This window comes from Oppia nitens, unplaced genomic scaffold (genome assembly GCF_028296485.1).
Source record: "Oppia nitens isolate AA-2021 unplaced genomic scaffold, nextdenovo-longstitch-racon4-pilon3 scaffold36_pilon_pilon_pilon, whole genome shotgun sequence".
Taxonomy (NCBI): Eukaryota; Metazoa; Arthropoda; class Arachnida; order Sarcoptiformes; family Oppiidae; genus Oppia; species Oppia nitens.
Window position 1 is genome coordinate 215,954 of NW_026533217.1, and position 18,735 is coordinate 234,688.

Here is an 18,735-nt window from a genome sequence, read left to right on the forward strand (position 1 = left end):
GGCACATGAACTATCATTAAATGAAACAACTGAATTAAATACCACAGTAGAAGTAGTGCCAGAAATGGAAGAGACACCTACAACAACAGATAACAGAATCAATACAAATGATGAAATAAATAGAATAACAGCAGAAAATGAACTAAAAACTTCTTTAGAACAATATAAAGACTTTGAAATAGAACTCAGACCTAAGTTACCAAAAATAAAAAGTGGCGTAAAAACAAGATCTACAATAATAACAATTAATGATATACTTAAAGATTACATCGAAGATAACATGTCGTTGAGCACAATTAATACAATAACATACTGTGCAGCAGTAGCAGTATCGAGACTCTTAGGCTACAAAATACAACACATGTCAACTACAAAACTAAATCAAGAAAATATAATACCTAAATGGCAAAAGCGAATAGAGACACGTATAGAAGGGAAAAGACAAGTAATAGGAAGAATAACGCAAGTGTTAAATGGAAACAAATCAAAAAGACTTAACCAATCATTAAAAGATATATACCGATTATTACAGACAAAACCTGGAAAACCTGAATTTGAAGCTATTATCCGGAATTACAACGACACATTAAAACAAACAGTTCAAGCACTATCACAAAGAATCAGAAGATATAAACAACAAAGCGAAAGACGAAAGCAAAATACAATGTTCTATAATAACGAAAAAATGTTCTATAGAAATCAAAACAAAATAAATTCAAGCAATATTAACCATACACCACAAATAGATGAAATAGAAAACTACTGGAAAGAAATCTGGAGCAACCCAAAGGAATATAAAGAATCTAATTGGATAAATGATATTGAAGATGAAAATAAAGAAATACCACCTATGACTTCAGTAAATATAATTAAAGATGACTTAACCGAAGCCCTCAAGAAATCCCACAATTGGAAAAGCCCAGGACAAGACAAAATACAAAACTTCTGGTACAAACACTTTACAACAGTACATCAACCAATGGCAATAGCAATGGATAAAATAATAAAAACAGGACAAACCGATGACTTCCTCACTTCCGGAATAACATATCTACTCCCAAAAACAGAAAATACATCAGATCCCAGCAAATATAGACCCATCACTTGCCTAACAACAATGTATAAAATCCTAACATCCATAATATCAACAAAAATATATAATCATTTAAGTAACAACAACATAATAGCTGAAGAACAAAAAGGCTGTATAAAACACTCAATGGGCTGTAAAGAGCAATTAACAATAGACAATATTATAACAATAAGAGCTCGTCAAAAACATAGAAATCTTGAAATGGCATACATAGACTATAAGAAAGCATTCGATTCAGTCCCACATAAATGGTTATTAAGAGTGTTAAAACTATATAAAATTGACAACACACTGATAAACACATTAGAAAATATGATGAAAAAATGGAAAACTAAATTGTGTGTCAATACTAATAATGAAACAAAAATAAGTACAGAAATCAAAATAAATAGAGGAATATTTCAAGGAGATTCACTCAGTCCTCTGTGGTTCTGCTTAGCCATAAACCCACTGTCATCACTACTTAAAAAGCTAAAAGGCGTAAATCTAAAATCAAGTGATACAAAATATAATCTAACACATCTACTATATATGGACGACTTAAAACTATACGCCGAAAAAGAATCTGATTTAAATGCAATGTTAAAAACAACAGAAACTTTCTCCAATGATATAAATATGGAATTTGGATTAGATAAATGTGCTATAATGAAACTGAAAAGAGGAGTCTATTCTGAAAGAAATCAATACGAAACTGAAAATGGATATATAAAGGCACTAGAAAATGGAGATATATATAAGTACTTAGGAATTAAGCAAATGCATAAATCTAAAATGACAGAAGTTAAAGAAGAAATAAAGAAAACATTAAACCAAAGAATAATAAAAATACTAAAATCTCAACTAAACTCAAACAACAAATTCAAAGCAATAAACACTTGGGCTATACCTGTACTGACATACTCGTTCGGAATAATAAAATGGAGTAAAACAGAACTTGAGACAATTGAAAGACATATAAGGCGACAACTTACAATGTTTGGACTACACCACCCTAGAAGTTCTGTAGCACGACTATGTGTTAGTAGAAAACATGGGGGTAGAGGGTTACTAAACATTGTAAGCCTTGAAGCCAAACAGCGAGAATTGCTGAGAAAATACCATCAACAAAAATGCAATGTCTCAGAGCTCCACAAAATAACATCAACACTCGATTACAACTACACACCTCTAAATCTCAGCAATAATGAACATCAAATAGAAATACAAAATGAAAAAGAGAGGATTAACACATGGGCCTCAAAAGAACTTCACGGAAGATACCGGGCAGAACTCAACCAAACACACGTAGACGAAGAAATGTCTACAAAATGGTTGAAGTACGCCGGTCTTCATGGAGAGACAGAGGGGTTCATGATGGCAATACAAGATCGAGTGATTCCGACACGAAACCATCAGAAATACATCCAAAAGCTAAATATACCAACAGACAAGTGCAGGATGTGTCATATGGAGTCCGAAACAATAGAACATATACTAAATGGGTGTAAAGTACTCACAAACACCGAGTACCTAAGCCGTCACAACCAAGTAGCCAAAATCATACATCAGGAATTGGCAATAAGATTCGGACTAATCAAAGAACCATTACCATACTATAGATACGAGCCACAAAGTGTAATGGAAAGCAACAGAGCCAAGCTCTACTGGGATAAAGAAATAAGAACAGATAAAACTGTGGCCCACAACCGCCCAGATATAGTACTAGTAGACAAACATCAAGATAAGGCGTACATAATAGACATAGCGGTCCCACTAACACACAAACTACAGGACACGCATAGTGAGAAACGCCGAAAATATACAGACTTGGCCTATGAGATCAATAAGATGTGGCGCATTAAGAAAGTTGAAATCATACCTATAATCCTGTCATCAATGGCCGTAATACCGAAAAATCTGGCCCTAAGTTTGGAATCACTGGAAATCAGAAAAACTAAGATCTATGAAATGCAAAAAGCAGTGATACTTCAGAGTTGTAGAACAGTAAGAAAAGTACTAGACTTGAGTTGAGTCTAACCAGTCGTGTCTCTGCCACCAAAAGTGGCCGACACAACTGTGATCACACCGGAACAACCGTGATATACAAAAATAATAATAATAATAATAATAATACTGAATAATACTGTATATTATGGCAACAATAGATCAGCCAATTAGGTGCAAGGAAGCCGTATTTAGTTGGCCAAACCGGCCGCTAGTCCTGATAGGACCTAATAGTTGCCGCACCCAAATCAGGTGAAATACGGGTCAAATTCTGCCGATCGATCGGACGCATCGACAATTTGGGGCCAACGATCCGATTGTTACGTACCCTATGGCCAGCCGATGATCAACGGTCACGAAGGAGCGGGTATTGTCGAATCGATTGGTCCGGGAGTTACCGATGATGTCCAACTGGGCAATCATGTTGTACTATTATGGCGACCCCAGTGCAACCAATGTCGACTATGTCTCAATCCCTTAACCAATGACTGTCAGCTGGCCGTCGGTAAAGGTATTGTTCCCTATGTTCCCTATGTTCCCTATGTTCCCTATGTTCCCTATGTTCCCTATGTTCCCTATGTTCCCTATGTTCCCTATGTTCCCTATGTTCCCTATGTTCCCTATGTTCCCTATGTTCCCTATGTTCCCTATGTTCCCTATGTTCCCTATGTTCCCTATGTTCCCTATGTTCCCTATGTTCCCTATGTTCCCTATGTTCCCTATGTTCCCTATGTTCCCTATGTTCCCTATGTTCCCTATGTTCCCTATGTTCCCTATGTTCCCTATGTTCCCTATGTTCCCTATGTTCCCTATGTTCCCTATGTTCCCTATGTTCCCTATGTTCCCTATGTTCCCTATGTTCCCTATGTTCCCTATGTTCCCTATGTTGCCTATGATTTTATTATTGTAGGTTACTGTGAACAGGAATGGCTACCCGATGATGGTATAGACCCGTAAAGTCGGGATCAATTAACCAATACTACAAATACGCCGTCGACTAACGTAAATTTGGTCACATTTGTCGAGTAGGCTATTGTCAGACCCGAAATGTCTACCCCTGGATGTTATGTCATTACTAGCCGATAGACATTAATAATAATAATAATAATAATAATACTAACATATATACTGTATATATATATATATATATTATTTATTTAATTTAGTTTAATTTTTGATTAAAATAGTTTTCTGTGAAGCTCGGAATTTTAAGTTAAACTATATGTTTTAAATAATTTATTAAAACTTTATTTAATTAATTTTTAAAAATCTGTTATTTGTATTTTTTTCTATTACCATATTACATAAATTAACGCAAACATACACATCTATAACAATACAGAAAAACAAATTCAATTATAAGAATAAACTTATTAATAATTTAATTTAAATTTTAAAAAATATATTTATAAAACTAAAAAAAAAATTTTTAAATATATCATTTTACGTAAATCTATGTAATCTATTTGATTGTTGTTGGAATCAAAACTTGTTATTTTTAAGTCGTCAAAAATATTACACACACATACAAACACATACAAACACATACATACACACATACACACATAGACAAATTTACACAAACATAGACAAACTTACACACACATAGACAAATTTAGACACACTTACACACATACATACACACACATACACTCACATATACAAATTTACACACACACACACATACACACACATACACACAAACTTACACACACTTACACACACTTACACACACATACACACACATACACATATATAGACAAACTTAAACTCACATACACATGTTTTATTTTGACTACTATCAAATTACTTAATTTACGTAAAACAAATAAAAATACAAAACTTTTATAAATACTTTTTTAATATCCGCTTAGATTACGTTAATTATATTTATTTTATTGAATACTATTTCTATAGCATTTTGTATTTAGAAGTACTTAAATATACTAAATCTATTTACAATAAAAAAGTAAACGATGTTTACTAATAAAACAATTATTTTTTATTGTTTTATGTTTGCGATAAACATTATGCAGATATCATTGAGCCAACAAACAGAAGGTAATTATTTAATAAACATTTTATATAAAATTAAATAATTTAACTTTAATAATTATAATGTATATATTTTCAATAATTAAAATAAACATAACTTTTAACAAAATGTACAAAAATATATTATATATATACAGTATATCAGGGTTAAGCAAGGTTTTGGATTTTAGGGGGTAAATTCTCGAAAAATCAAGGGGGCCTAGAGAAAATTTCCTTAAATTCTCAAATATGTAAATTCCATAAAGTTCCTATAAGTTCACGTATAAATTCATAGGAAAATATTAAAATTTCCAAAAATATAAACAAAAAATTAATAATTAATAAAAAAAACTAATTTTAGCAATAGATAATTTTTTAAAAATTTTTAAAAATTATTAACTAATATTTTAACAAAAAATAAAATAATGTATTTAAGATTTAAAAATAGTTGATAAAAGCATTAATAATACAATATGAGTTAATTTTAGTATTTTAATAACTTTTAACATAATTAATTTTTTAAATAATACTTAATGTTTATAGTAGGGGGGTATTTTCGCCTTAACCCTTTACTTATTCCTTACTTAACCCTGATATATATATATATATATAATATTAAAATATATATAATTTTTAAATATTTAGTATTTTATAATATTAATATATATATTTCTTAATAAAAACTAGGTTGTACAAAAGTATATTGACTTCCTTATTTTGACGATGAAAAACAACTACCTGTTGAACCCGTTTGTTGCGCTAATTTGCAATGTATTGAAGGGTCTTGTCTTGAAGGGGATCCTTAATTAAGCAACAACAATATTTGATTAATAATAATAATAATAATAATAATAATAATAATAATATAGTTTATCATTATTATATTGATAAAGTAATTAAAATTTAAGAACAAAAAAATTAGTTTTAAAATAAACACTGTTTTTAATTACATATTTTTTTTATTATAATTTATCATTACAAAAATATTAAATATTTGGTAAATAAAAAATAAAAAGATTTGGTAAAATCTATTTAAATACTGTGTATAAATTTATATTAATTTTATTAAACGCAAGAATTACTACTACTAATAATATTTACATTATAAAAATTTTTAAAAAACTAATTAACTTGATTAACTAAACTATAGCTAAGAATAATTTTAATTACTGATGTGTACTACTATATCTTTACTACTACTATTTTTTATACTATTACTACACTAGTATATTTTAAAAAATATATTTATAAAACTAAAAATATACTTTTTACGTAAATTGATGTAATTTACAGGGTTTTAAGGAAATAAATGTCTGCCCTGGCAATGCCCAAATAAATGCCTGGCATTTTGGGCATCTATTTTATTTGCTTGCAACATTAAATTGCTAAAAAGCAACTGTATTTATAAAAATAATGTAATTTACTGTTTTTAGCTTGTTAATTAAATTTACAATTAATATAATTATTTCCAATAATATTACCTTTTAAGTAAAGATATACAAAATAAAAATACAAACAAGTATTGATAAAACAATGTTTTATAGATAAATTAATAATATAAAAGTAAAATAATAGGTGTCACCACCTGAAAATAGATGCCCAGGGCATGGCAGAGGCAGGGCAGGCATTTGGCAAAATAGGCAAAAAATCTATTGTTTATGCCTGCCATTTTTAAAACCCTGGTAATTTAATAGTAGTTTTTTGAATCAAAACTTTTTATTTTCTAGTCATATAAAACATCTAAAAATATATATATTTTTGTTTTATTTTGTTTCATTTTGATTTATATATCTTGAATGAACAACAACAAAACAAATACTGTAGAATACAATAAGTTAGTAATGTTTTATTATTATTATTATTATTATTATTATTAAATGTTTAAAAATCATTATAAAATATATTATTATTTAAATTCATTAAAAAAAATATTTTTTAATAAAAATATGCTATTATTATTTTTGCTATAAAACAATATTATATATTAATTAATTTTTATTTATTTATTTAGAAATAGATAATTGTAGCCTGACGATAGTAGACTGACACACTACAATTTTTTGTGACCAAATTGACCATGGCTAATAGTTGTAGTAGTAGTACTAGTAAAAGTAACCAGTTCAATTTGTTATGGTTGGTTACGATAATTGTACTGATAATTGTTCAACTAGTCAACTATGTGACTATCGATTCAGGATATTCAGGACCCGATGAATGTAATGACTGATAGTTGACTGTCCGACTGGTTTTTAAATAATTAAAACAAACAAAAAAATAAAAATTATTTTTATAAAACATAAAAATCATGTTTAATTAGTATTTTTTTAATTAATTATATTGATTTAAGATTAGTTTTATTTTTAATCATTAGTGTTGAATAAAAAAAAATAATAACACTGTTTTTTTAATACATATTTTTTTTTATTTTAATTTATCATTTCAAAAATATTAAATATTTGTTAAAGAAAAATAATTTATTTAAATAATGTATATAAATTTATATTACTTTTGTTAAACAAATTAAATTTATAAAAAATAAAGAAAAACTAATTAAATAGCTTAACTAAACTATAACTAAAAATAATTTTAATTAATGATGTGTACTACTATACCTTTACTACTACTATTATTTTTTATACTACTATAATAGTATTTTTTTAAATAATTAAAAGAAACAAACAATAAAAATTATTTTTATAATACATAATAATCATGTTTAATAATTTTTATTTTTTTATTAATTAATAAAAATCTATATATATATATAAATATATATATATATATATATATATATTAAAAGATGTTTTTATCTAAAAAATTATGTTGTATTATAAAAATTATAGTTAATAAACATAAAATTTGTTTGTTTTTTTTGTTTTGTAATTTAAGTAAACAATTAACTTTAAGCTTAGCAAGTTAACTTGTTGTATACAGTTAGCTAATATATTATGTAAATTATTAAATTACAAAAAAAAATTAATAACTATTAAGTGACATAAATTGTATAATTTTTCAAATAAATACTAATATAGTATTTTATTAATATATATATAAATTATTTTTTTTTTTAAGGTAATCAATGTATTGAGAATGGTAATAATTGCCAAACTTATTATCATATAGATAAAGGTCGTATTGTTTATCCAGTTTGTTGTCAAGATTTACACTGTACTGAAAATTACTGTCGTGACAATAATTAATTAATTAATTAATTAAAATAATTTTTTATTATGAATTAATAATAATAATAATGAATAATAATTGATTTGATTTTTTAATTTTCTAAAATAAAAAATTATTGTCTTAGAATAAATTTCTATTAATAAAAGAACAGTGTAAAATTTTTTTTTTAATAAAAAAACCAAAATATTTGTTCATAATTAATTATTTATATATTATATTATAAATTTTAATTTTTTTTTTAAAGTACTGTTGTGACAATAATTAATTAATTAATTAAAATAATTTTTTATTATGAATTAATAATAATAATAATAATAATGAATAATAATTGATAAATTTTTTTTGTTAACAATTTTTTGAATTTTCTAAAATAAAAAATTATTGTCTGTGAATAAATTTCTATTAATAATAAAATAACAGTGTAAAAATTATTTTTTTTTTAAATAAAAAAAACAAAAGCAAAAATATTTTTGTTTATAATTAATTATTAATACATTATATTATAAATTATAATTTTTTGAAAAAATGAGTTTTATGCTTTATTTAAATATGATCTTATAAATATAAAATATAAATATTGTTTGTATTGTTATTATTATAAATATATTAGATATATTATGAGTTATCAATTATATACGATTATTGTTATTATAATAAATAATTATTAATAATAATAATTGATAATTTTAAATTTTCAAAAAAAAATTATTATCTGAATAAATTTGTATTAATAAAAATACAGTGTAAAAATATTTTTTATGTTGATAATTATTTTATTAATTTAAAATATTTCTTATAATTAATTAAATTTATATAACAATTCAATATAAATAATAAATTATATATTTTTTAAATACAAATTAGATTTATGCTTTATTTAATTAACTTATTTTGTATATTTTTATTATTATTAATATTATAAATATATTACATAAGATATCATTTAAATACGATTATCGTGATTATAATTGTAATTAACAAAATAGTATAATAAGACAATAGAGACAAAGTTAGACATAAAATTATTTTAAATTACTTATAATTCTAATATAATATTTAATTATATGTTATTGTTATATTAAAATAATATCATATACCATTTATATTTATCACAATAAATATTGATAACAATAATAAATCATCATGGTAACATTGATAAATAACATTAAATGCTTAAATTATATATATATATAATATAAAGTCTGAATCATCTAAATAGTAAATAATAGAATTTTTATTTAACGATTAATATTTTCAAATATTAATAATAATACAAAAATTTTTATATAATGTTTAGATTATTAGTTGTAAAAAATAATTTTTTTGTTTAAATAAAATAAAATGTTTAGTTTATAGTCTAATAATAATAAAATATTAATTAGTGAATAATAAATTTATAAAATCTAATATTTTATAAGTTATTGTTATATTAAATTAATTTCATATAACATTTACAATATATTTATTACATTAAAGTTTGATAACAATAATAAATAATCATGGTAACATTGATAAATCATATGAAATGCGTAAATTATATATATATATTATATATAGTGTGAATCATATAAATATTACATATTATTGTTTTTATTTAATAACTAATATTTTATAATAATAATAATACAAAAATTTTTATATAATGTTTAGATTATTAATTGTAAAAAATAATTTTTTCGTTAAAATAAAATAAAATGTTTAGTTTATAGTCTAATAATAATAAAATATTAATTAGTGATTAATAAATTAAGAAAATCTAATATTTTATAAGTTATTGTTATATTAAATTAATTTTTAATTAACATTTACAATATATTTATTGCATTAAAGTTTTATAATAATAATCATCATGGTAACATTGATAAATAACATGAAATGCGTAAATTATATATAAGTGTGAATCATCTAATAAGTAGTAATTATAATTTTATTTAACAACTAATATCTAATATTAATAATAACACGAAAATTTTTTAAATGTTTAAAATGTAAAATGTAAAATATTTTGAAGTTTAATTAATATAAAATGAATAGTTTAATGTTAAATAATAATATTAAAGATCATCCAACAAATGAGACATTAAATAAATATGATTTATTATACAATGAAATTGAATTATTGGGTTCAGGATATTATGGATCAGTATATAAATGCAAACATAAATTGGATGAAACAAATGTTGCTATAAAACAACTAATAGTATCAGGTAAACAATATTTATTTAATTTTATGCTTATATATAGATATTTATTGTAAAAATATTTATATAAAATAATTTAAAAATAATTAATTTTTTAATTTTTTAGATAAAAAATTATTAAATGAAATATTGACTAAAATAAGTAATAATAATAATAAATTTATGTCAAAATATTTTGTCGATTATTATGATATTTGGTATTTTGATAATAAAATTTATATTTCAATGGAGTTATGTCCAATTAGTCTTAAAGATTATATCCGATTTAAATATATCCGATATAATAGACAATTAGGTCAACAGTTGGATTATAAAGAGTATAATATGTCAAGTGTTTTATTATATCAATTGCTAGAATGTGTCCGATATTTGCATGAATTGAATCCACCGGTCATTCATCGGGATCTCAAACCCGACAACATATTAATTACCCGCAAAAATGATAAACGATTCATAAAATTAGGTGATTTTAGATTTTATAATAGTTATGAAAAAGTATTTATAACTAATAATAATAAGTATTTCGAAAATTATAAATATATGGCACCAGAAGTCTATCGACAGAAATACAATCAAAAATCTAATATCTATAGCATTGGTGTAATTATTGAAGAATTATTTGAAATTGATATCAATTGGTTAGTATATTATTGTTAAATAGTATTAATAATTTAATTTTTATAATTTATTAAATTTTATTTAAATTTTTAGTTTAAATAAAAAAATAATACCATTTGAATATAAAACACAATATCTAAATCTTCTTGAAATAATTTGTCAAACAAAACAACCAGTGAGTAAAAAGAGACCTAATTGTGATCAGATTATTGATCAATACAATCAATGGTCTATTAGTATTACAAATATTAAAACACATATGATATCAAATGATGATTGGATTAAAATGATTGATAAGTTTTATGTGTTTGACGATAGAGTGGGTATTAATATGTTGTTTGTCACACACGACGATCGGGTCTATGGATTGGGTACTAATGCCTGGGGATCACTGGGTTTGGGACACAAGCAGTATGTGAGTCAACCACAAGAAATTGAAGAATTAAGACATAAAAAAATTATTAATTTTCTAAACGGATATTCATTTGTAATATTTCAAAGTAGTGATAAATGTGTGTATTGTTGTGGTCTAAATTATTGTGGACAGTTAGGTATTGGAACATATATTAATAAATTTTTGCGACCAATGAAAATACAAATTACTGAAAACAATCATTTAATATGTAATGTAAGCTGTGGTTCAGTACATACATTAATGTTGACCAATAATAATACAGTGTATGGTTGGGGTAGCAATCGATTCGGACAAATCGGTAGCCGAGACACTACTTGTGAATCAATCAATGAACCAGAAATAATTGAATTCAATGATAAATATTGTATTAAATCTGTTCACTGTTTTGACCAGTCATCGTTTGCATTAACAAGTGATGGACAAGTGTTAAGTTGGGGTCAGAATCGTAGCAATAAATTGGGTCACAATGAAAATGTTAGATTTATATGTAAACCTAAATTAATATACAACTTAACAGGAATAACATCAATACAATCAAGTTCTGTAAATACATATTTTACTAATAAAAACTTGAATGAAGTTTATTTTTGTGGCAAATATTATAATAAAAGCAATGAAATTGCAATACAAAATACACCAAAATTATTGGGAAGTTATAATAACTTTAGAAATATTCAATCAATAATATCTTATAAATGGAATTCATGTTATGTTTTATGTTCAATGGATAATAATTTATATGAATTAATTTTGAGTAAAAAATATAAATTAAATTATAAAAACTATTTTGATTATTGGTCGCAAAAATCTCAAATAACTGGTAAAGCTTATTCATTAAATGAATTTACTAAACAATTTAATAAGTTTATCGAAATTACTCTAAATAAAATTTTTGATAATTATAAAGAGTATATAAAGTTAACAAAGCGTATGTATTTTATATTTTAACTAATAAATGTTAAATATAAATTTTTAATAAAAAATATATTATTTACCAGATGAAAAGTATAGCATGTTTAACACTAGTTACGATGAATTAAAATTATTAGGATCGGGAACTTTTGGATCAGTGTATAAATGCAAACATAAATTTACTAAAACTATTTATGCTATTAAAATAATTGAAATATCAGGTAATTAATATTTTTTAAATAATTTATTAAATTAATTATTTAAAATTATTATAATTGTTAGATATTTATTCAATTAACAATGAATATGATATAGAGCTAAATAAAGTAAGTAAAATAGTTTCAAAATTTGTAATACAAACAACTGAAAGTTGGGTTTATAAAAATAAAATATTTTTTACAATGGAATACTGTATAATGAGTCTGAAAGTAGCCATCAAATTGAAAGCACAAGTATTTAACAGACAATTGGATGAACCCATGGATTGTATGGAATATTTCATTACGTGTGAAATACTTCGGGAAGTGTTAGAATGTGTCCGATATTTGCATGAATTGAAACCACCGGTCATTCATCGCGACATCAAACCCGACAACCTATTGATTGCTAATAATATAATACACGGACGGTTCATAAAATTAGGTGATTTAGGATTAATTACAGTTCACAAAATGGTATCAAAGACACAAGAGATAACTGTAAAAGAAACTAAATGTGAAATTAGTAATAATGATGGAATGGTATCACAAAGTCATACTATTGGTGTGGGAACTCCTAAATATATGGCACCCGAAGTCTATTCAGAAAATTATAATACAAAATCAGATGTCTATAGTATTGGTGTTATGATTGAAGATTTATTTGAAATCGATGTCTATAAGTATGTCTAATATATAAATGTTTTTAAAAAAAAAAGTTTTCACTTAATTAATATTTTTCAGTTCACGTACTAAATATATATCACACGAATGGAATGATAAATATTGTAAACTATTGGATATAGCCATACAAATGATGGAAACATTATCCGATGATAGACCTACATGTGCCAACATTATTGAACAATACACTGATTGGGCTATTAATGGTGCAGTTGTTACTACAGATACAAAGTTTAAACAAAAACTGGAAAAATTAAGACTTAATGAATGGAATATCAGATTATATGATGTATTTAATGAACCAAATTATTGGCCATTTTTTCATACATTTATTAGATATAAAACACAGAATTTAGTTAAAAATTACATAAATATTAATCGAAATAATATTGATAATAATAATTTAAATGATTGGTTTACAATAATTGAAAAGTTTTATGTATTTGACGATCAAATGGGTATTAATATGTTGTTTGTTACACACGACGATCGGGTCTATGGATTGGGTGCTAATGCTTACGGATCACTGGGTTTGGGACACAACCAGTATGTGAGTCAACCACAAGAAATTGAAGACCTGAGAGATAAAAAGATTATAAATATTATAAACGGATATTCATTTGTAATTTTTCAAAGTAGCGATAATTATTTATTTATTTGTGGACAAACTGAAAATAATGTATTTTCTCGACCAATGAAATGTAAAATCAATGAAAACAATAATTTTATATATGATGCGAGTTGTGGTTCAGACCACATACTTGTGTTGACCCATAATAATGAAGTGTATGGTTGGGGTAACAATCAATTCGGACAAATCGGTAGCCGAGACACTACTTGCGAATTCATAAATATATTTGAAAAAACTGAATTCAATAATAAATATTTTATTTATTCCATCTATTGCTCTGATATGTCATCGTTTGCATTGACAAGTGATGGCCAAGTGTTTAGTTGGGGTCACAATCGTAGGAATAAATTGGGTCTCAATACTAACGATATGTGTATATGTCGACCAAAATTAATATGTAATTTAACTGGTATTACATCTATACAATCTGGTCGTGTAAATACGTATTTTAGTAATGAAAATGATAATATTGTATACTATTGTGGCGAATATTTTAATGAAAATAATGAAATTCAAATACAAGAAACACCAAAATTTCTAGGAAATTATAATGAATTTATTAATATTCAATCAATTATATCTCATAAATGGAATTCGATAATTGTTTTATGTTCATTAAATGATAGCATTTATCAATTAGATAGAAATAAAAAATATAAAATATATTTTAAAAATAGTTTTGATTTTTGTTCAAAAAATTATCGAATAAATGATAAAATTTATTCATCAAATGAATTTAATGATCAAATATATAAATACATTGAAATTACTTTAAAAAATATTACTGATAATTCTCGTGATTTTTTAACATTAAGTGAATGTATATCTATATACTGTTAATTATGCCACTAAATAATTAATAAAATATTATATACTTTTTTTATATAATAGATAACTATTATTTTACTAAATATGATAAATTACAACTAATGGGATCGGGAACTTTTAGTTTAGTATATAAATGCAAACATAAACTTTCTAAATCTATTTCAGCAATTAAATTAATTGAGATTTCAGGTAATTAAATATTTTAAAAATTAATACTTGAAACTAATTTTTTTTATTAGATATTAACTTAGTCAACGAAGCCATTAAAAAAATAAATAAAATAAGCAATGTATATTCAAAATTTTCATTAGAAATATATGAAAAATTTTTTTACAAAAATAATCTATATATTACAATGGAATACTGTATAATGAATCTAAAAGAGGCCATCAAATTGAAAGCACAAGTATTTAACAGACAATTGGGTGAACCCATGGATTGTATGGAATATTACATAACGTGTGAAATACTGAGAGAAGTGTTAGAATGTGTCCGATATTTGCATGAATTGAATCCACCGGTCATTCATCGCGACCTCAAACCCGACAACATATTGATAGCCAATGATATCAGAAGCGGACAGTTCATAAAAATAGGTGATTTAGGATTAATAAGAGTTTACGAAATGTTTAATAAAAAACATACAAATTGTTTGGGAACTCCTAAATATATGGCACCAGAAGTCTATCAACAAAATTATAATATTAAAACAGATATCTATAGTATTGGTGTCATTATTATGGATTTGTTTGAATTGGATAGCAATTGGTTTGTTAATTATTTTTAATTGATTTTATTATTTTTTTAATAATTTCACATAAATATTTATATATATATATTTTTTTAAACTTTTATAGTTCACTCGATAAATATAAATCACATAAATTGTTTGATAATTATTTGGAAATATATAAAATTATTTGTAATACACTACAACCCAGATTTTGTTTGAGACCTACCTGTACTGAAATTATTCAACAATACACTGATTGGGCTATTAATGGTACAGTTGTTACTACAGAATTTAAACAACTATTAGATGATATAAAATTTAGGGAATGGGAGCTCAGAATTCAGGATGAATTTAATGAACCAACTTATTGGCCATTTTTCCATACATTTGTTATATATAAATCACGTCAAAATTTTAATAAATTATTGAAAATATTTAATACAAAATTAAATTAAAATTAATTAAAATTTAGTTATTTCTATTTTAAATTTATAAACATTCAATATTAACATATAATTTATTTTTTTGAATAAACACTAAATATAATACTAATTTTTTTTATAGATGTTTATGATATAAATTGTAAAATATTTTAAAGTTTAATTAATATAAAATGAATAGTTTATTTTAAAATAATAATAAATATTAATTAGTGAATTATAAATTAATAAAATATATTTTTTTTAATAAATGTTTTATTATTAATAGAAAATATATATTTTAAATTATGTAAAAAATATAACTAATTACGATAATAAAAATAAATCTTAATGATTACATATTGATAAATCAATGAAATGCGTATTTGATTATGTAATTATTACAATAAATTTTTAATTAAAAATATACTTGTGTATAAAAATTAGTAAAAGCAATTAATTTTATTATAAATACGAAAATAATATCAAATTATAATTGTAAAATTATTAATAACAATAATAACAGATCCGGGTAGAATTGTTAAATTTTATTTTTCAAAATGTCTTATTATTAATACAAAATATATATATTAAATTATGTCAAAGATATATATAATTACAATAATAAAAATTAATCATCTTGGTTACATATTGATAAAACAATTAAATGCGTATTTTATTATGTTATTATTTAATTAAATATTAAAAAATATACTTATTATAATTATAAATTAATAAAATTAATTAGTTTTATTATTAATGCGAAAATAATATCAAATTATAATTGTAAAATTATTAAAAACAATAATAAATGATCTGGGTAACATTGATAATGAATATGAAATGCGTAAAATAAATATATATTTATACTATATAAAGTGTCAAACATCTAAATATATTAATAAACATTATTATGTTTTAATTAACAAATAATATTTTCTAATAATAATTATACTAATTTTTTTAATAAATGTTTATGATATAAATTGTAAAATATTTTAAAGTTTAATTAATATAAAATAAATTGTTTATTTTAAAATAATAACAACGATATTAATAAGTAAATTATTTCAAATTAATTCAAATAATAATTATGTCTAAGAAAATAATATCAAATGTGAGAAATGAAACACAAATATCAAAACAAATGATGACATCAATGGATGAATGGATTCAAATGATTGATAAGTTTTATGTATTTGACGACTCATTGGGTATTAATATGTTATTTGTCACACACGACGATCGGGTCTATGGATTGGGTGCTAATGCTTACGGATCGCTGGGTTTCGGACACAACCAGTATGTGAGTCAACCACAAGAGATCAAAGAAATGAGTCATAAAAAGATAATTAATTTTCTAAACGGCTATGAATTTGTAATATTTCAAAGTAGTGATAGTAATAATTGTTTGTATAGTTGTGGACAGTTAGGTATCGGTAATTCAATCAAACAGAAATTTTGTCGACCAATAAAAATACAAATTACTGAAAACAATCATTTAATATCAGATGTGAACTGTGGTTCATATCATACGTTAGTGTTGACCCAAAATAATGAATTGTATGGTTGGGGTAGCAATCGATTCGGACAAATCGGTAGCCGAGACACTGCTTGCGATGAAATCACTGAACCGGAAAAAATTGAATTAAATGATTCAATGTATTGTTTAAAATCTGTTTACTGTTATGACTATTCATCGTTTGTATTGACAACCGATGGACAAGTGTTTAGTTGGGTCAGAATCGTAGCAATAAATTGGGTCACAATGAAAATGCTCTATCAATATGTAAACCTAAATTAATATACAACTTAACGGGTATAACATCAATACAATCAAGTGTTGTAAACACGTATTTTATTAATGAAAACAAAAATAAAGTTTATTTTTGTGGCAAATATTATAATAAAAAAAATGAAATTGAAATACAAAATACACGAAAATTATTGGGAAGTTATAAAAAATTCAGAAATATTCAATCAATAATATCTTATAAATGGAATAAGTGTTATACTTTATGTTCAATGAATAACGTTTTTTATAATTTAAAATATAATAAAAAAAATAAATTAAATTATAAAAACTATTTTCATTATTGGACTCAAGAATTTCATATAACAGACAAAACTTATTCATCAATTAATTTTAATGAAGAAATATTTAAATTCATAGAAATTAGTTTTAAAAAAATTAGTGATAATTATAACGATTACTTAAATTTAAGTAATGGTATGTATTTTTAATTTTAATAAATTTTAATTAAAATTTTTATTTTATATTAAATTAGATGAAAAGTTCAACATGCTTAACATTAAATATTATGCATTAAAACGATTAGGATCGGGAACATTTGGATCAGTGTATAAATGCATAGATAAAAAAGATAAAAATATTTATGCCATAAAAATAATTGAAATTTCAAGTAATTAATTTTTTAAATATAAATTTATTTAATAATTATTTTTAATTTTTACATATTAATTCTATTAACAATGAAGATGAAAAAGAGTTTAACAAACTAAACAAAATAAATTCAAAATTTGTAATAAAATCATATGAAAGTTGGAATTTCGATAATAAAATATACATTTCTATGGAATACTGTATAATGAATCTGAAAGAAGCCATCAAATTGAAAGCACAAGTATTCGATAGACAATTGGGTGAACCCATGGATTGTATGGAATATTACATAACGTGTGAAATACTTCGGGAAATATTAGAATGTGTCCGATATTTACATGAATTAAATCCACCGATCATTCATCGGGATCTGAAACCCGACAACATATTGATTGCC

At 23.7% G+C, this 18,735-nt stretch overlaps 3 protein-coding genes across 3 annotated transcripts in view; 2 read left to right on the forward strand and 1 right to left on the reverse strand.

Annotated features, from left to right (window-relative positions):
• LOC128957127 (putative uncharacterized protein DDB_G0292292) overlaps window positions 1-18,735 on the reverse strand; it is a 147,467-nt gene that overhangs the window by 80,374 nt on the left and 48,358 nt on the right. The window lies entirely within an intron of this gene.
• On the forward strand, window positions 10,723-12,184 carry LOC128957095 (probable E3 ubiquitin-protein ligase HERC4; the record flags this gene model as incomplete). Its single annotated transcript, XM_054302811.1, has 3 exons — window positions 10,723-10,960; window positions 11,051-11,135; window positions 11,209-12,184. Coding segments are annotated over exons 1-3 (1,299 nt in total), but the record flags the coding sequence as incomplete, so codon positions are not given.
• LOC128957096 (uncharacterized) lies at window positions 12,832-17,738 on the forward strand. Its single transcript, XM_054302812.1, has 4 exons — window positions 12,832-13,322; window positions 13,384-14,579; window positions 15,166-15,398; window positions 17,037-17,738. Exons 1-4 carry the CDS (start codon window positions 12,844-12,846, stop codon window positions 17,736-17,738), a joined length of 2,610 nt encoding a protein of 869 aa, XP_054158787.1. The 5' UTR covers window positions 12,832-12,843.

Coding starts and splice junctions, on each gene's coding strand:
- LOC128957096 (XM_054302812.1), top strand. CDS start 12,844: ATGGAATACTGTATAATGAGTCTGAAAGTAGCCATCAAATTGAAAGCA. Junction 13,323..13,383: donor TTTGAAATCGATGTCTATAA/GTATGTCTAATA, acceptor AATATTTTTCAG/TTCACGTACTAAATATATAT. Junction 15,399..17,036: donor GTGATTTAGGATTAATAAGA/GTTTACGAAATG, acceptor ATTATGTCTAAG/AAAATAATATCAAATGTGAG.